At 45.5% G+C, this 20,806-nt stretch overlaps 1 protein-coding gene across 6 annotated transcripts in view; it reads right to left on the minus strand.

The window, feature by feature from the left end:
- CHTOP (chromatin target of PRMT1) overlaps positions 1-20,806 on the minus strand; it is a 100,385-nt gene that overhangs the window by 59,446 nt on the left and 20,133 nt on the right. For all 6 annotated transcript variants that reach the window (XM_086947566.1, XM_086947568.1, XM_086947569.1 and 3 more), the window contains 3 exons: positions 17,989-18,070; positions 16,153-16,303; positions 15,300-15,483 (listed from right to left, as the gene is read on the minus strand). In XM_086947566.1, the coding sequence (XP_086803692.1) occupies positions 15,300-15,483; positions 16,153-16,303; positions 17,989-18,053 (400 nt within the window). In that variant the 5' untranslated portion in view covers positions 18,054-18,070. The remainder of the gene's footprint in view (positions 1-15,299; positions 15,484-16,152; positions 16,304-17,988; positions 18,071-20,806) is intronic.

The raw sequence follows: 20,806 nt of genomic DNA on the forward strand, positions 1-20,806 counted from the left end.
TCCTTGTGGGGGTGCCTCTCCGCATCCCCCTGAATTGTAGGGCTCCCATTGATTTGGCTGTCTCATTGTCCTTCTTCAGCTGAGCCAGTTTGTCATCTACTGATGCCCCGAACAGCGTCTCCCCGTTGAAGGGGGTGTTCAGGATGTTATTTTGCACTTCTGCCTTGAAGCCTGATATTCTGAGCCAGGCTTGCCTTCTCTCCGTGATGCCTATGGCCATCAGCCTGCTAGATGTTTCTGCCCCATCTAGGGCTGTATTCAGGCATGCGTTTGCTATGTCCTTTCCCCCCTCCACGAGGTGGGCTGCCCTCTGCCTGTACTCCTCAGGCATGTGTTTCAGCAACTGGCTCATCTCATCCCAGTGCTGATATTGGTGTCTATTCAGGAGTGCATTGGAGTTTGCCATCCTCCAATGCATAGCGGCATTTCTTTCAATTTTCCTTCCAGTGAGGTCCATCCTCCTGCTTTCCTTATCAGGTGGTGGCCCAGATGTGGTTAGCATGTTGGCCCTTCTTCTGGCCGTTGCCGCGATTATGGAGTCAGCTGCCACGGTGCCCTGGATACAAGGGGGGTCCTCGTAGGAGAACTTGTATTTCTTCTCCGTCCTCTGGGTCACTGACCTGCATGTGGCCGGTTCCTTGAAGGCTTCAGTCCCTTCGGCCGTGACGCTCTTCAGCATTGGCAGGAAGCTGCTTTTCGTCTGTGAGGGGAGCAAAGTCTCTAGCAGGAAGTCAGCCTTTGTCTGTTCCTCCTCCAACTTCACATTGTAGACTGCTGCAGCCTTCTTAACGACCTCATAGTAAGCCCCGATGTCGTCTGGTGGCGAAGGCCTCGAAGGGTATGTCTCCACAGGTTCCTCGGGGTTATCGGCCTCGAGATCCTGCCATTCTTCCTCTAGCGACGCAGAGGATTCTGAGTAGTAGCTCTCGCGGAGGTAATCTCCTTCCGAGCGGTAGAAATCCTCCTCTTCCTCATCTGTGGGGTTTGGAGTTTTCGGCGGCTCCTCGGCTTCGAAGTCCTCCTGCACCTCTACCTCTTCGGCAGTCGCAGCGGTCTTCGAGGGAGTCGAGTATGTCTTCGAGGGAATCGTATAGTTCTTCATAGTTTCCTCGAAGGCTCTCTTCCTCTGGAGCATACTCTCCATTTCGGCCTCGAGCCTTCTTCTCTTTTTCTCCATCTCTGCCGCTTGCTCGGCGTCAAGCTTTTCGGCAGGTCTCTTCGACGGTACCTTCGACGTCGAGGCCGTTTTGAGCGTCTTCTCGCTCGAGGGTCCCTTCTCGAGGGCCTGCCTCGACGACCTTTGCTTTTCGCTGGTCTTTGCCATCTGGGAGTCCTTTTCAAAGGATCCGCTGGGCCTTTCGGAGGATGCGGCTTTGGACGTCGAAACTTTCGTCGCCGGCGCTCCTTTCGAGGACTTAGCCTCTGCTTTTCGGGGTTCTCCCTCAGGCTTTCTCGGCCCTGTCTGGGTTTTCGGGGTCGTAGACTCTCCTACCTTTTTTGAAGGTCTCACATCGGTCTCTACGACCGTGAAGTCAGCTGGTCCCTCGGCGATGTTCTCCTCTTCGTCGGAGGAGGCACCCAGCTGGTAGAGGCTCGGCGTGGTCCCTTTCCCTTGCATCGTGTGGTGGGCCACCCTCTGTCTCTCTCGAACTCTCAGAGTCTTCGGCGTGAAGATTGAACAGGCGTTGCAATCCTCGCTGGAGTGGTCGATCGGCAGGCAGAGGTTGCAGACCAGATGCTGGTCCTTCTGCGCGTACTTGTGGTGGCAATTACGGCAGAACTTGAATGGGGTGTTGTCCATGTGCTCGCTCAGGGGGCCCCCTGCCCGCGCTTTCTCCTTGGCTGTCCAGTACCACGAGGTTTTCTCCTCTTTCGTCGTTCTGGTTCTAGGAGGTCTTCTTCTCCGACTTCCCTCGGTCCTTTTCCCTCAAAAACTTGGTGTATTTCCTTCTTTTCTCCTGAAACTTCTCCGGAGCTTCATGCGACGATCCAGACCCAACGGCGGAAAAAAGAATCTGAAGATGGCGCCCAAGGGTGGGAGCTTCCGCAGGAAGCGTGCCGACGTCACGAAGGTGCACCAAATGGTGGGACGTCGACGCCCACCTGGGCTACAAAAAAAAAAAAAAGACTACGAATCCGGACCCAACCACCAGATCGCGGAATAATGCACAGCATAGTGAATCCAGAAAGATTCACGCTGCAAAACTAGCTTTCTCTTAGTATATACGTAGATTACTTCTTCAATTTATCATAAGTTAGTATCAACCCACTTTCCTTGCCTTTTTCTCCCAAAAATGTGTCTTTTGTCGAATGACAGTCAAAACCCATCTAATAATCTTTAGAGGGATCACCTTGGTGTATTTACCAAAACAAACACATCCTTATATGCGTTATAATAATCCAAAAACGTGCAAAAATAGTGAAAAAAGCAAAATGGCACCTCACGTGTGCACCACCAGTGGAGCTTTGCTGATTGGTACTCATCAGCTATGCTCACTCTTATCGCCCACCATTTTTCTAAAAATTATAAGAGTGCACCAAATAAAGTGATCAGATTGATTCAAAAACACACCCTTGGTGTTTTTTGCGACTACCACCAAAAAAAAAGACCCAAAAATAGTATAAAATCAGTAGTAAACCACACAGGTTCACCAACTTTATTCTTTCCTTGTGTGTTTACTCAGATTTAAAACCGGTTGCATACATGCAAAACCAGCTGTTCATTGCCGACATGTTTCATCGCCATAAAATCTTCAGGCAATTTAGTCAGGGCTGGGTCAAACGTCGCTAGGACGCAGGAGCATTTTTCTTCAAATGACTGTCAAATGACAAAATGACACAATAGCCTGGTTACTACTACCTATACTATCCTCACTACCCCTTCAACAAGGGAAGAAGAAAATGGGGAAGGGGATGGACTTATACATCAATTGGGGCCACATCATTCGCCATAAAATCTTCAGGCAATTTCGTCAGTGCTGGGTCAAACGTCGCTAGGACACTGGAGCATTTTTCTTAAAATGACTGTCAAATGACACAATAGCCTGGTTACTACCACCTATACTATCCTCACTACCCCTTCATCTGGGGAAGGGGATGGACTTATACATCAATTGGGACCACATCATTACCATAAGGAGGCCCGGGTCAGTCGTACCAGCTCTCCTCTATGTGAGGGGGATCCTATTGTGAACACCTCCCTTCAAGGGCAAATCCTACATATGGTTTCTAAAAGTGGAAATAAAAACATTAAAAGACCATCATTAACCTCCATTTTGTAACCACTACTTTCAACTCCTTTCCTCGACCTCTATCATGACCCCTTTGCTCTTTTAGCGGGTATCTATGCTCATTATATGGACATCGTAACTCTATTCTCCTCGATTTATACTTTATCCATACTGGTTTCATTTCATCAAAGACCGCTTTATGTAGCCTTATGGGGGATCCCAAAACTCTGGTTTCAACCCGCCTTCCAAAATCACAGTAACTTGATATGAAAAATCTCGCAATACACTTACTTCGAGAGACACTAACTCCAGTGTGCCAATCGCACACAACGAGTCGATACATATAGCACAGATCCTTACCTGTGTTCTTTTGTGTGGACTAACGTTATAAGTGCCCTCATATAGGGAGTATCTCAAAAAGCCCATTGCTCACCGCCCGTCTCCGCAATGTGTGCCTCTTCTCGTCCCTCGCTACCAGTAATCTCAAGACGCCGTCTTTATAATCAATACTCTATGTTCGGCGTCCCACGTGACCTACTTCCAATCACGTGATATCATTTTGGAATCTTGTCGGCCATCTTATAATATCATTGAGCCTATGCTGGAAGGTCTATTATACTTCATTCATCTAGTTAGATCTCCATTATTTACATCTCAATTCCACTCTTTTTTTAAACTACACTGATGTAAATATCAAATGGTGAGAAAAAAAATTGAAAAATATTTGTAGAAAAAATAAATACAAGTGATAATAATACTACCACTAATCTAGAGTATTGTTCAGCTAAGTGAGTCCTTTAACCTTCGACCTTTTGAGCCAATTTATGTGTAGTCATATATTCTTTCAACAAGCTTTATTAATTTGTGAGGAGGTTATTCGCGCGTTTTAATCACTCCTCCAATTCCTGTAGAGTATTTATTCAATTATATACGGACTGCGATAATACATCATTATAGCCAATCTAGATGCAGTCCTGTGTACTTTCAACAAACTTTACTGTACCCCTCAATTCTCTGTGTCCCGCAGAATATAACTGTCGTTAGCCTCAATGACCTGGGGTACCACCCACGATTCTGATAGTTAGGGCAATGATGTATGTCTGCCTGTCCATATCCATGGCCTGTGTCTCCACAGTAAACGAAGAGGCTAAGGAGGAGAGAAGGAAAATAATCATAACTCATGGACACCAAACCCATATCGGTACTCAGTTCAATTCCTTATTTTATTCCACTCAATATAGTCGGTAAGCCCTATACGGTCACATTCTTCTTGATAGATCCATCGCGCTTCTCCCATCGCTAGGATCCTTCCCATATTTTGCATTTCTCCTGTGACCTTCTCAAGTACCACCCAAGTAAAGGAATGTCTGTTGTCCTTATAATGTTGTACCAGTTTTGTGGATAGTTTACCTGCCCTTATAGTACTCAGATGTTCTTGTACTCTTATTTTAATTTTTCGTGTTGTAAGGCCTATGTAGTGTAATCCACACTCACACGTCAAGCGATACACTACATTCATAGTGTTACAGTTGCTAAACTGAGTCAACCGCCACACCCGTCCTGATCTTAACGCCACTTTTGTGGTCTTTTTAGTCAATTTACACACCGAGCACTTTCCTCAAGGGTAGTGCCTGGGAGGTACTGTAGAATCAGTGTGTGTAGGCCTTGGGCGAGAATGTACCAATTTATCTTTCAGGTTGTAAGATGTTTTAAAAGCAAACCTAGGTGGTGGCATTTTGAACTCCGCCGTCGACAACAAGGCCCAATGCTTTCTGATCAATGGTCTGATTTGTGTTGCCAATGGATCAAATGTCATCACAATAGGAAGACAAATCTGTTTTGACCTTTGTATTTCTTTCTAGTAAAGCACTGCGAGGGGTGTTCAATGCTCGTTTCCCTGCCTGCTTGACAACTCTTGAGGAATAGTTTCTTCTTTCTAATTTCTCACACAGTTCTTCTGATTGGGACAAGAAGGAAGTTGTAGTAGAGCAATTCCTGCGGTACCTGAGAAATTGACCGACCCGTAGATTATCACGTAATGCTCTCGGGTGGTATGATAGGTAATGAAGTAAGGAATTTTTATCTGTCAACTTCTGATGTACTTTCGTGTCAAGCCTGTTGTTCTCTGCTTTAATATCCAAGTCAAGGAAAACTGCTCCCTGATTGCTGTATTTCCAAGTGAAGCGAAGACTGGCGTCCTGTCCATTCAGCCAGTTCAAAAACTCTGAGAGATTCTTCATCCCCGGTCCAGACAACTATCACGTCATCTATATACCTCTTCCAGAGGAGAATGCTCCTCTGGAAGGGGTTAGACTGGTTGTAAATGCAGTTGTCCTCGAACTCGCCTACATAAATACAGGCCAAGCTCGGTGCCACGGTTGGGCCCATTGAAGTGCCTGTAGTTTGCAAATACAGGGTGTCTTTATAGCAAAAATAATTGCGAGTAAGGGCGCTCTCTACACATTGCAATATGAAAGACTGGTGTATCATAAAACCACTCCTGCTTCCCCAGGGCGCGTGGCTGCCACCAGCGCAGCGTCCTGAGGAATACAGATGTACAGTGATTCTATGTCAATCATCACCAAAAAATCCTGTAAGATATTCAGAACATCGGTGGTGTCCTGAACAAAAGAGCTCTGATTTACCACAGATTCCCTTAAGAAAAAAATCTGAGAATTGAGACAATGGTTCTAGAACCGACCCAATTCCCGAGACAATCGGTCTTCCGAGGGGGAGGGACGACGACACATATTGGTCGATAGTGGTTCCGTGCTACCAACCACTTGTGCGTGACCCAGTAGGTGAATTACAAAACATGATAAAGGAAATGGTAGGAGTAGCTAAAGAGAAAAAATGGATTACAACCAAGGAAGCCGAGTTCTTAATTAATAACAAGCCGTAAACTCCGGCTTTCTACATCCTACCGAAAATTCACAAACCACAAAGGCCCCCCCCCCCCCCCCTCCCCCCTCCAGAAGATCGATTGCTTACAAACCTACTAGGACAACTTTGCTCGGCGGATCAGCTATTAATGCTGAATCCTCGGTTCAATCGCCATAGGCTAGGCGGGAACTCCTTTGTCCGCAAAGCAGGCTTGGCCTGGAATATGTTACTGTTGGCTCTTCGGAGTGTTCATGACCCATTGCTTTTCAGGAAAAAATAAAAACCGCTGCTTTTTTAGCTTTGGTTCTGAGTGTGGATGAACTTTTCTGGAGTTAGCGCCGGGACACTTTTATTAGCTGTGCGCTGTATAAATTAAATATAACATAACAGTGGTAGTATTATTATCACTTGTATTTATTTTTTCCACAAAAATATTATTCAAATTAAAATTTTTCCCCCACCATTTGATATTTACATCAGTGTAGTTTAAGAACAAGCATTTACAATGTAATGGTCCCTGCATTATTAAAGGTAGAGCTATTGGCATTGCTCATGATTTTTTTTTTTATTATAAATAAATGGCATTGTCATTTACATTGCCAATACAGGACCTTGTGATCTGGACTGTAAACCCACAGGTGCCTCATGGGAAGCGAAGAGCACCCACTCACCGACCCGTCCAAGCTGTGTAACTAAGACCAGACACCGGGATCGAATGCCAAGCCCCGGGCTGTCGGCTTCATGGCTTTCACTCTTCCGTAGCGTCGGACCCCACGCCCGGAATGGGTCGCCCTTCTCTGGGCTCCGCAGCCCCCCGCCTGAGCTCCAGATGACCCCTGGGTGCTCTCTGCGGCCGCAGCCTGTGCGCCTGCTGCGGGCAGAAGATGATCCCTTACTTTTCCGAGAATGCCGTCATCTCCCAGAATGCCATCAACCAACTGTGAGTACCCTAATATCGAGCTATTGCCCCCAACTGGGTAAACTTAATCAGACTGCGGATATAATGGGTTGCTAACACTAAATATGTGCCACCAATAGTTCCAGCACCATCAGACTGTCCCCGCCAGCTCTTTCTCCTGATCTTGCCGATCCTGACTGCCACTGCCCACCACAAGTCCCTACTGGAGTCCTAGAGCCCGGTGCATATATATATCACTTTGGGTGCTTCTTTGTGCCCACTTCGAGTAGGATGCCACTCTCATCCCTACTTCACCACCACTATCATGAAATGCCAGAGGTCGCATGGTTTCCTTTTATACTTTCTTCTTTTGGTTTGCTGTTAATGCCGGAACTCATTGTGTCTGGAGTTCACTTTGTTTCCTCCTTGTGTGATTCATCCCAGTTTGTGACGACATTGTTGGTGTCTGCGCCGTGTTGTTTGTAATCTGTCCTTTTAATTGCAGCGATGTCCGATAGGCAGCCGCATTACTTAGATACGCTTTTTATAGGCGGCTGATTTCCTGTGCGCAAGCTTGGTTTTTGCGAGAAAGTTTTGTTTTCTTCACGCATCCATGCACTTCTCTTATGTTAATATAGCTTTCATAAGCTTATGCTTTCCACAACCTTTAAGTGCAATATAAATAGAAGCTATCTTTATTGTTGTGGAAGCGCATTTGTTTGGTGGACTTTGGCTTAGTGTGGTTTGTAAGTGTTGCTGCTGTTGTCAGGCGCATTTCAATTGTAGCAGGAGTTAACTGAAGCATGTGCTGCTTTGTTATCGCAGATGGGAGCTGCTGTGATTAGCCGCACGTGGGTTGGGTGACCGGGGACATAATGAATTTAACAGGGTCTATTGTGTGTCCTGAGGAGGCATTCACTGGCCGGGACTGCCGCTGAGGGGTCCTTCGTCTGTCATCTGGCGCATAGAGGAACGAGGACATTGCTTGGTCGGATTTTCTACTGACTCTGTCCCGGTCCCGGTCCTACCGGCATGTCAGGAAATCTCCCTCGGCCAGATCATCTTTGAGTTTATTTAATGCGATTTTATATAGCGCTAACATTACCAGAAGGTGTCAGAGCGCTTTACATAAGAACCAGTTGTGATACATAAGGATTCAGGATTACATGGGTTACATAAAAAATACAAACAGAAAAAATTGCAAATGTACAAGTTGTAAAGTCACTCAAGGAAGAGATACAAACAGAAAAAAACGTAAAGGGCTTCAATACACTTGGGCCGAGTTGGTGCTATATAAAACTTTAAAAAATACTCTCCGCACATGTGTATGAATGCATCTCACCGGCAATAGAAGCTCTTGATTGGCTCCCATCACTAGACACCAACCTTCAAGGTCGTCTGCAAAACCATAGGCTCCTTAGAAGTACATGTCCGACTTCATGCAACTGAAGCTCAACATATATTGACAGAATAGAGCACTCTGGTGTAAACTGACAGCACAACTTTCAAAAAGAACAGCACATGGAAAGACGACTCCTCTGTTGAAACAGCTTTACTCTGAAGCCCACCTATAGAGAGCATAACCACCACGATTCAGCGCCTCATCAGGGCTAAGAAGCGCTATAAAATTACAACAACTAAACAATACAGATGTTTTTTCAGTAGACAGAGGGGAGCTGAGGCCATATCTTACATTCCCTAGGCCCACTCGATTCCCTGGCTCGGGTCTGTGGAGCGAAGGCAGGATGAACGCTGCCCCTCGAAGACAAGCCGGCGGGTCCTGCTTCGTGTACTCTTGAAACAGAGCCCCGCCACCGGGGCAGAGGGCGGAATGCAGCCACTTAATCTCCAAATTAGCGGTGACACGAGCAGACGCTGGCGAGGCCCCTGTGTTTGAAAGCCCGGCTCTGCCTGCGCGCCATGTGTGACCTGCCTCAGGAAGGAGACTGAGTGGGGGTGCTGCTTCACGTCCCTAACTCCAGGCACCCCTCTGCCGGCAGACCCACTCCCAAAGCACTGGTTCACACAGGGTGCCCTGGGCGCCTCACAGCACGGCGGACAGGAATAGCAGCCGGCCGAGGGACAGAACTTGTCAATCATTTGTGGTGGGGGGGCCAGAGCGCGAAGGGGGAGGGCTGTGGGCAGAGAGAAGGGGGGAGGCGAGCGGATCCGAGCAGCTCCAGAAAGAGCAGAAGTACGGCGGAGAGAAGACTGGGGGCAACACCACCAAGAGAAACACTTGCACACACGCATGCAATCTTGCTTGGATATTCTGCGTTAAATGTTAAGCCCCCCAGCCCGGCCTCAAACAACAAAACAAGTAAATGACGTAGCATGCACGGGAACTTACCAGTCATTCAATGGGTGCAAACAGATCCGATTAATTCGGAAGTCGAGGAGCTTTTCAACCGCACTGCATAAAATGAAGGGTTTGGATTCGGGGACGTGTTCGTGTTCTAAAAGGGGGCGTGGCTAAAAAGTGAAAAGAACAGCACGAACACGCCCCCGAATCCAAAAGAGATGGAGCTTCTTTCGAGGGATGCCTCTCCTCCAATGGCTGGCCTCCGTTTAGGGAGCTAGCCAATGGAGGAGAGACGGAGACGAAGAGAGAGGCGGGTTTAAAGCACACACAAAGCCAGCCGTCGGTCCTCGACCTAAAAAGGAGTGGAATTGAGATGTAAATAATGGAGATCGAACTAGATGAACGAAGTATAATAGACCTTCCAGCATAGGCTCAATGATATTATAAGATGGCCGATAAGATTCCAAAAGGATATCACGTGATTGGAAGTAGGTCACGTGGGATGCCAAACAGAGTATTGATTATAAAGACGGCGTCTTGAGATTACTGGTAGCGAGGGACGTGAAGAGGCACACATTGCGGAGACGGGCGGTGAGCAATGGGCTTTTTGAGATACGCCCTATATGAGGGCGCTTATAACGTTCGTCCACACAAAAGAGCACAGGTAAGGATCTGTGCTATAAGTACCGACTCGATGTGTGCGATTGGCACACTGGAGTTAGTGTCTCCCGAAGTAAGTATTGCGAGATTTTTCATATCAAGTTACTGTGATTTAGAAGGTGGATTGAAACCAGAGTTTTGGGATCCCCATAAGGCTACATAAAGCGGTCTTTGATGAAATGAAACCAGTATGGATAAAGTAAAAATCGAAAAGAATAGAGTTACAATGTCCATATAATGAGCATAGATACCCGCTAAAAGTGCTCATGATAGAGGTGGAGGAAAGGAGTTGAAAGTAGTGGTTACAAAATGGGAGGTTAATGATGGTCTTTTTAATAATGTTTTTATTTCCACTTTTAGAAACCATATGTAGGATTTGCCCTTGAAGGGAGGTGTTCACAATAGGATCCCCCTCACATAGAGGAGAGCTGGTACGACTGACCCGGGCCTCCTTATGGTAATGATGTGGTCCCAATTGATGTATAAGTCCATCCCCTTCCCCAGATGAAGGGGTAGTGAGGATAGTATAGGTGGTAGTAACCAGGCTATTGTGTCATTTGACAGTCATTTTAAGAAAAATGCTCCAGTGTCCTAGCGACGTTTGACCCAGCACTGACGAAATTGCCTGAAGATTTTATGGCGATGAAACATGTCGGCAATGAAGAGTTGGTTTTGCACGTATGCAACCAGTTTTAAATCTGAGTAAACACACAAGGAAAGAATAAAGTTGGTGAACCTGTGTGGTTTACTACAGATTTTATACTATTTTTGGGTCTTGTTTTGTGGTGGTAGTCGCAAAAAACACAAAGGGTGTGTTGTTTTTGAATCAATCTGATCACTTTATTTGGTGCACTCTTATAATTTTTTAGCAAAATGGTGGGCAATGATAAGAGTGAGCATAGCTGGTGAGTACCATTTTGCTTTTGTCACTATTTTTGCACGTTTTGGGATTATTATAACACATATAAGGATGGGTTTGTTTTGGTAAATACACCTAGGTGATCCCTCTAAAGATTAGATGGGTTTTGACTGTCATTCGACAAAAGACACATTTTTAGAAGAAAAGGGCGAGGAAAGTGGGTTGATACTACCTTATGAGAAACTGAAGGAGTAATCTACGTATATACTAAGAGAAAGCTAGTTCACGCCCACACTAAAAGAATAAGCCTTAAGGAGCAGGTCTTGTGTGTTTGTTGCCAAACCCAGTCTGCCTGCTGTCCCGACAATTGCGAGAAGACATGAGCTGCAGCTGTGCACCCTCCAAAACTATTAGAGAGCTGCCAGCACTTAATTGGAGTATAGGTACTACTCCCCTACATCCTACAGGCAGGAACGGTAAGCTCTAGTTTACCAAACTGCGGACCACCGGACTCACCTATTCATCAACTACTTAGGAGGTGTTCAGTGCTCCCCCGAGGTCAGCCCAGTCTCCCCAGGGAGTAACGAGAGGCTATATCCTTCAGAAGCTATCCAGCACCAATATCCTGGGTACTGGATCCCTTGCAGCAGAAAAGACTTGGTGGTTGTCCAATCAGGACACCAACCCTACAGTGACTGACCAAACGCCGAAGGATGTCAGCACCGCAGAAGCCAGCCCAGAGAGTAGCCCGCACCCTGAGACTCCCCAAGATCGTGCTGGGCTGCAAGTTCCACCGGACTGGTTTCCCAGTCTCTACCTGAAGTGTCTTTCTGCAAGCTCTAGGAAACAGAATGCCTTTGACTGTTGCGATCTGCTGGACCAAAGACCACTGCACACGAGCCCAGCAGCCCAAGTTCAGTCCAACAGAGGGTGCATCCCAGCTCCAGAGACCTTAAAGAAGCGAGCACTACCCCAACATGTGCCCCCCAGGTTCAACCAAACCCATCCTCCAGGCCCCACTTGCAGCTTCTTTTTTTGGGTACCGGTCTCCATTGTCTTCAACGGGGCTCCCAAAACCTAAGAGCACTGCTGCATCCGGGCGACCCAGAGCCAACTGAGGTGCTCTGTTGGAGCTTGACACCCTACCTACTTCAAGGACAGAAGAACTGTCCTGTAAGTCATTGACAAGTGGCTTATGCAGTAGGATTTTCTAATAAGGATTACATTACCATGTTACTCTGTAAAAACAGAATTTTTTTTTATTTCTTGTAAAGTCACCATCTCAAAAAGTACTTACCCAAGATTGAAAGTTCTTGTGATAAAAAAAATAAAAATAAGTGTTCTTTTTTCAAATTGGTCTCTAATTCCTTCGAGTGTGCATCTCATTTATGGACTGTGTTCATCAAATGCATTAACACTAGCCTCTGATGAGCCTATACTGCTAACCCAGACTACCACAAAAGAGCGCATATGGGATTATTAAATTTAAACCCTGTAAGCCAAGGAGGGTCGTCTGGACTTTCTACAGAGTGTCTTTTTGGTACACCACATAAAACGTCAGCTTCCTACATTGGTGGATCAGTGGTGGTGTAATAGACTTTTGCATTTAGCCGATATCACTATGTCAATTGGCGATTCCACGAAGAAACCTACACTTGACTTCAGAAAAAAGTTATTTTAGAATTTTTTTTCCATTTTTGGTTCTTTCCATATGTTACAATTTTAACTGTTAGGGCTTGTGTTAAGGGGATTTTGTTCAGGATCTGGGCCTGACCCCTTATCTGCAGCTTAAAAGTTGCCGGTTTAGGATCCTCTGTAAAAACGATAACACGAAACAGGCTCAAACCCGATAAAATAAAAGGTCCAGGAGCTTCTTGCAGAGTTTGATGCCACTCATCTTACAGAGGACACTGGCAACCCTCTAAATGAGGAGGTAGTTGGTGAAAGTGAGCCTGGAGACAGTACTTCGGCGAGGGGTGGGGTGGCCTCCAACCTAACTAGAGAAGATGGTGAGGAAATCATGCACATCTATCTTTGAGCTGTACCTGTAGTGCCTGCCCCTACTGGGGGTAGGCCAGGCCACTCAGGACAGCATGAAGAGCTGGAGAATTGGGACTTCGTGCTTGTGAGATTAGCCAAAAGAGCAGCCCTTGAGGTGAAAATCGTGGCCAGGGAAAGCTCTTAGTTGGTTTTAGGATCAAAAAGTGGTGACAGTAAAATGAATTGGGAGAAAGAAGAAACTTTTGATGACATCACCAAATGGTTTACTGCCTTAGAGAGGGCATGTAAAATGATGTTACGCCAGAGATACTGGGGCTCTCTACTTTGGGAGTTGTTCTGCGTAAAGTGCAGGGGATAGACTCCGGACACTGAATGAAGCTAATCCTACAGACCTCATGGAGGATACCCTGATTGAGAGCTTACCACGTAATATAGAATTACGTTCAGGGAGGCTCACAAAACCTTGAGTCAGCCCTGGGCTGATTTTGAAGTTTACAGTCCTAACACTAGGTGGTTGGTAAAAAGGGAGTACAGTGCAAGACTAAGATCTGCTTTATAATTTAATTTTAAAAGAGCATCCGTTAAGTAACTGTACTTCTGAAAAATTGCATCAATACTTGGTGGACCTGGGTTTAGTCTCTCTTCAGGAATTGAGAGAAGGCTGACCACTGGGTCACGACAAGGGTGTCCAATAAGTCTCATGGAGAGGGAGACCAAAAGTAAGGTGTTGCTAATCCACACCACCCGCCCACCCCCCACCTCCCACGAAAGACATGGGACAGTCTAAGGAAAAAGATAAAGAGCCTTCTAAAGGTCCATCAGAAAGGTAGGCCCAGAGACACTTCACAGTCCAAGAGTAGGTAAGAACGGGGATCCCAAAAAGTCTTAGTGTTTCAATTGCAAAGCCAATTGACACCATACTGGGGACACATCCTGCCTCAAAAATGCTCCCTCTAGTGCATCCCCATTTACGGCGGAGGTGGTGATTTCCCAGGTGGAATCCTTAGTGTGCCCTGACCAGGTCAAAGAGCACACTGAATCAACCTTAATCTCAGGGGTTAGGGTGGATGTAGCTGACATGTATGGTCGTCCAGTCCCCGCCTGCAGCCTCCTTCTGAAACGTCACCGGAACCGGGCACCTCCGACCACCACAACCCACCGGACCATTGCACAAAAGCCACACAGCCAGAGTCCAGTTTAACCGGCAGTGAATCCAAGCTCCAGAGACCCTAAAGAACTGTGCTTCTCTTTGGATTCAACCGGACTGGTACCCCAGTTCCCACTTGCAGCTTCTTTTTACAGGTACCCTTCCCCATTGACTTCAACGGGATTACAGACACCTAAAGCACCCCTGCACCCAGAGCATACTGCGGTGACCTGTTGGTGTTGCCCTGGACCTTGGCCCCTACTTACCTGAAGTCCAGACGCACAGTCCTGTAAGTCACTGACATGTGACTGTATGCAATATGTTTTTCTCCATAGAATAATATGAACACGTATTCTGCAAATACAGTGCATTTCCCTCTTCTTGTAAATCACTATCTCAAAAAGTACTTACATAAGATTTAAGCTCTTGGTGTTAAAAAAATATTTTAAAAAATACATGTTTTTTTTTTAATTGGTCCCATGTTTCTTTTTGAGTGGGTTTCATTTTTTGACTGTTTGATCAACAAATGCTTTAACACAACCCTCTGATAAGCCTAAACTGTTCGCCCACACTACCACAAGAGAGAGCATTTGAGAGTGTAAATGTAAATGTGTGTGTCTTGTAAAGCGCACTGCTACCCGGAGGAGTCCTGGCGCTATAGACAGCTGGGGAACCCGTCCTGGCTTTCCCTGTGAGATGTTCCCTCCTGGGTATCTCCAAGGTGAAACAAGGCATCCCTGGCGTTTGTGGGGGGCCGTTGTGGAGATGAGGCAAGCTAATGCCCAGAGTTGCCGAGTGTGATCCCTGGTTAGAGTAGGCACTGAGGCGAGAATCATCGAGTCCGCTGACCCTGGTTCACGACCCTGCCGCATCGGGGATCAGGGGTCCCGGGCCCTCCTCTGCCTTCGGGTCTGCCGCCTCTAACCAGTGAGCCACATGTAAACCCTGCAAGCCAATATGGGTCGTCTGGACTTTCTACATAGCGTACCTCAATTTGGTACACAACATAAAAAGACAGCTTCCTACAATGAAGATAATATAAAAGCAAAGCAAACTTTTTGGCCCAGGCTAGGTCAGATACATTGAGGTGTTTCCTTTAAATAGAACTTCATGAATAGAAAGACTGACACCATTACATATTTAACGCCAAATTCTTCTGTGACTGACAACGTAGCACACCAACAATATCGGGGGGTGGAGGTAATCAGTCGACCAGCCAAATAAAACACTGAAAGGTGCTGAAAACCATCAAGGATCAATATTTGTTGAATCTACGAGTAAAGGTTAAAAATCAGATTAAGTAACCAGATGTCACAGACCTCTGAGCGCCATTCCTCCTCTGGGCAGTCCCCGCACTCCTCGAACTCCGCGCACACCTCCCCTGGCCAAGCCACGAGGTCCTAGAACGGCCCCTCTTCCTCCAATAACTCCACGCGGCAGAGCTCCTACTGGCCGTCCTAATCGTGCCTGAATGTTACTTTTACCCAGGCGCTGCTTTAAACTCTACCAGAAAAAAAACATTGGATTAAAAAAATAAAATAAAGAAAAAAGAATCAAGGTAATTACTGCTCCAGTTCAAAACAATTTATATGGGTGTAAACCCAAACTGAAGACAAAAGTGGTAAACATTTTCACTTGCCACATGATTTAATCCTTAGGTTCAGATATACAGGGATCAGAAATAAAATTCAACCATGACCCATTAATAAAATGTGGAATTAGATAGAGGGGGCAACACTGTCAAATAGGATTATAACCCATTACTTTCATAAGACCAACTCATGTACCAACTCTAGCTGGGATAATTTGGAAAGACCATGGACACGGTTATTGAAATGCAGATATTCCAAAGAAACCTTTGGAATATCTGCATTTCAAAAACAGCATCAATAGATGTATGAAAATGTTTTCAGTGGAATAAAAATACATACATGTGATTTAAGTTGTCTGTACACAGGTGTAGCTGATTAACTACCATCTCCTCCATACTGTGTACTTCTGCTGAATTGTGTGGCCAATGTGGAATAGTTTTGCTTATACTAGATGGCACGCAAGTTGTTGGATCCACTCCAGACAGTGTGCTTGTTCTTTTACTGTTCTCCCTACAACTTTGCCTCACTGAGGAAAGGCAATCATCTGCTGCCATTTCCACTCAGACACACTCTCACTCACCTGTTTCAGTTTGAGAGCAGCCTGCACAGAAGGCCTGTTCTCCATCTGCTGGGCCAGTCTTCTGTTTCTGGCACTGGCTATCTGCTGCTGCTGCATGGTAGCACGAATATTCACTGGCATCGGCTGTTTGTTCTTCAGCATATTAGTAAAGCTTCAAGGTCGAACAAAATGTGGATTTAAATCAAGCTGCATTAAACACATTCAATGGCATTGAATGGCTCGAGACTGAAGTGCCACATGCCATGTCATTTATGTAAAACACTGTGGTACACTTCGATCATGCCAGACGAGCGTACGCACGCTTTGGCTACCACCAATGTGCAGGAAGAAAAACCTTTGGAATGACGTTATATGCCACAAAGCAATTTGAGGGTGATAGAGAGAAATAAAGTACCTTTGCCAGGCTATTTTAGGTAAAATGAAGACGAACAAGCAGATATGGCAGAGCAGAAAGGGGTGAAAGGTTACACACAGCAAGACAACTAAGACAAACTGAATTTCAAAAACTTCTCAACTCCTCACAAGAAAACGGCGTGGTAAAACTCATAATTTAGAATTGGTGATTACAGATGTTTCCTGGGGTTTGCCAGTCTAACAATAACTGGAAATGTAATATGTTCTGGTAGTCCTTGTGCAAAAACAGCCTTTTTGGAAAGCGCCTGCAGCAAGACTTTAAATGCAGCAGCATTTAAGAGAAATCTGATCAGTACCCAATTCTTCAATCATGTTCCTATTCTGGCTTCTCTGCCATATATGAGCATCCTCAGTTGTTGTGTTCCTCTCTCCTATACTAAACATCAGGGATTGGGCACAATGAATGTCAATAGAGGATTCAACAACTCATCGGAATACCCCCATAAAATGAAAGGATTAATAAACTACTGAGTATTGCAGCCACCAGGGAAAAATAATGCATTTTCTATGCAAACCTCAAAAATATGCTCAAGTACAAAACGTTTAAAGTACGTTTTCAGGTTGCCAATTTAGAAACAAAGTCAAAACCTTTAAACAGAGCGAGTCGCCATTCCATGTGACATACCTTGCCAGGAGTATGGAGTTCAATTCCTATTTCTAAAAGATGTATGAAAATCATATTTAGATACTACCAATAGATGCAAACCCCATGACTCTCTGAACTACCAACACTGGTCAACCATAACCTACAATAAAGTGAGTCACCACTCAGCAAGCATTCAATACAATATGCACATTCATGACAAATTATTAGTCGACCAAAATTCTATTAACACAAGCAAAAATATAAGGAAATCATAGAAAGGAAACACTTGATTGGGTGGGGTAAATCAGATTGGCAGAGAATACAAGAGGGATGGGTATAAGCAATGGAAATGAGGAGGATACAAGAAAGCAAAGCATTTGCCTCTTACAAAGCCCCAGAACTGAGTTAAAGGGCTTTCGGACTGGTTTGGGCCCTGCATCATGCCTCTTACAGACGAGACCACACAAGAGTGTGTCAGCCTTGGACAGAGCAGGAAGCCCTAAACAGCACAGGGTAACATGCTACCCAGGCTGCAGCTGTAAATCTATAAATATAAAACATGTGGAAGAAAAAAAATAAAAGGAGGGTGTGAGGCTTTCTTTTCAAGACACATCCCACCACATTAATTTTTCAAATACCGTATTAAAGGTTACTGATAACATCCATCCATATAAATGCCCCTTTAATGCTCCTGTGTCCCACGCCTGCTGTGACGGACAGGGATATGCCATCTGCTTGCATTTAGTTAGATTAATGCAGGGCATAGTTGTTCAGACACCAAGAATGCAAATGTGAATTTGGTATTTATGAGCTGAAGTTGCTTTTGGCTTCCTCACCGCTCGTTGAGTGACATCTTGGTGGTGCTTTTTAGCACTACTTTGGAAGCAGAAGGGGCTGCCATCTCAGGAACTGGAAACCCTAAAAGAAGAAATTACATTTAGTCAACTGAATTAGACTATCGTATTAAACTATCACATTCAATTACCAACTGCTGACAAGAAACTCTGCATTTAGATAGTGGGTTAGTTACAAAAGCCTGCCAGTCGATATGCTACGAAAAAGTCACACAAGACTGGAGGGCCGAAATACATTAAGTCTAAAACTTAAACAGCACTTTCAGTACTAACATTTGCGATCAGTAAGCAGTTTATAGTATATCAAGTTAAGTCGGCAGCTTACTTTACTAGCAACTAAACATTAAAACAAAGGTACACATAACTTCGGTGATATGGGTCAGGTTATGATAGTGCTGGTTTTATTAGACATAACTGGATATTTTACGTGCTGCATGACATAATACAGGTACACAGGCAAATAATCTCTAAAAGATTACTGATGTTAAAAAGAATGGTAGTGAAAGTGTTGCGGCGCAACATACTGCATGCTAGTACATTGATGAAGATATACATAGAATGTGAGTAGAGCCTAGTCTCACCAACAGTTTTTACTCAAGTACAGTTTATTGAATTTTCAAAAACATTACAGTATGATTGCAGTTAGAAGAAAAAAAGAAAGTACTTTACATAGCGGTAGCAGTACACTTAAGATCAAATACAAGTATTACAATACAATAGTGAAAGACTCCTGGAAGGGAGAGGGTTTAAGATATACACGTGAAGTCGTATTAAGAAGCTTAGGACAGCCTAAGGAGGGGCCCTTCCTCTGCAGTCTTTTGATGATGTGGGTCTATTTGAAGAGCGAATCTACTGAATATACAACAACAAAAAATAGGGTGAAGGAAAAGGTGGAAGAAGATTATAGTGTCCCCAGTCAGTGTCTCATGTCCGTGAAAGTGTAGGAAATAAAAAGGGGAAAGCATTGCTTGCTGCGAAAGCGTATGCCAGCAGACCCATAAGGGGGCAGGGAGAAAGGCTTTTCATTACCCCGATGTATTAAACAGGAGAAGTGCACGCAGTCTGGGATTCTGGAAGCACAAACATTCTAAGCGGGACATATATTCAATAAGAGGTGTCCAGAGGCGTAGGAATCTCTTATCCGTGAGGGACAGTTTGTGTGCCATCTGCTCCAATGTAATGGTGCGCCAGAGTTGTGTGAACCACTATGCTGCTGAGGGGGAGCGACCAGGCTCCGGATATGAGCAGTGTTGCCACACTGGTAATGTGGCGACCCAAATACCAGCCTGCGTGGGTCATGGCAGTCACAAATGTGGGGCAGATGCCCAAGATGAGCACATGTTAGGTATCTGGTAGCTCAGAGTGCCCCTAATATAACTCAGGATCTCCTTCCAAAAGATTTTTATGGAAGGGCACACCCACCATACGGGATGGAAGTCACCCACTTGTGTTCCACATCGCCAGCACCACCGACTCAGAAATATAAGGTAGATGTACAGCCCAGTAATACTCCAGGCAACTTAGGAGCTATGGTCTGCCTGTACTAGTTTAATGTCTTCAGAGGGGATGAAGTTGGGCAAGGACTGAAATAGCTAAAGAAGCCGGGGAAGAACATTTGTTTTTACCACACTGATGCAGCCTAAACAGATGTGAAGTGTTCTCCAAAGCCAAAGGTCCTCCAGGATTGCCTTCCGGTAGTGTGGCCAATCCACCAGCGTCCCAATGGCTAAAGAGTTTGTGACCGTGAGGCCTAGGTACTGTACAAAGTTGGAGGTCCTCTGAAAGGTGGAGCACGCTACAGCAAGGAGAATGTTTCAAGCATATAATAGAACTTTATGATTGTGTCCTCCAAAGGGAACAGCCTAGATATCAGCTGAGTGTTGCAGGTGGATGGCAAGCAGATCTACCACAAGGGCAAATAGAAGTGGGGGAATGGGGGGCAATATGGTCATGTGCTACAGGACAGAGGGAAAACGTTAGTCTGGCCATTGATGCTGATGGAAGTGGCAGGTACCAAGTATGAGGCCATGATCTTGCAAACCCTGACCAGGCCTAATCCTACTTTCTGGAGGACCACTTAAGAAAACCCAGCTCACCCAGTCAAAAGCCTTTTCCGCATCAAGGGAAAAGGAAAAGAGCGGGGATTGGACCTTTTTGATTAGGTGTGTAAGGTGTCGAATGTGGTCAGATCCCTGTTGATGTTGTGTAAAGCCCACCTAATCTGGGTCTATTTTCTCAGGAAGAAGGTTTTCGAAACAGAAGGCCCACATCTTAGCGTTAAGTTTTGCATTTGTATTCAAAAGAGCCATCAGGCAGTAAGATGAACAGAGCGTTCGGTCTTTGCCCTCTTTGGGGACCAATGCAATTTTGGAACTGGATCGGTGTAAAACCTGTGGCATGGGTGAATGAAATGTAGAATGTGAACAGATGAGCTTGCTGTTTAGGCAGGATGACCATGTAAAAGGCCAGGGTGAGGGCGTCTGGGCCAGGGGGAATTTACCTTTGGGGAGTTTGTGGAGAGCCCTGTGAAGCTCTGCAGAGTAAGGTTCTTCTAAGTCACGAGACTGGGAAGGGGCTTGGGGCTGCCAGGGAGAGCAATGGAGGTACGTGGCAATCTCAGTTGAATCCTCACCCCTCTTAAGGTGTAAGGGTTCTGATACCAGGCTTGAAAATCCTCGTTCATTTGTTTGACTGACAGCCCAACCAGAGTAGCCCATCTGATTCTTAGCAATGTGTGACCTTGCGTGCTGGTGTTGCAGTCTACGTGCGAGAAGAAAGCCCACCCTATCTTCTCCCTCAT

This window comes from Lissotriton vulgaris, chromosome 12 (genome assembly GCF_964263255.1).
Source record: "Lissotriton vulgaris chromosome 12, aLisVul1.2, whole genome shotgun sequence".
Taxonomy (NCBI): Eukaryota; Metazoa; Chordata; class Amphibia; order Caudata; family Salamandridae; genus Lissotriton; species Lissotriton vulgaris.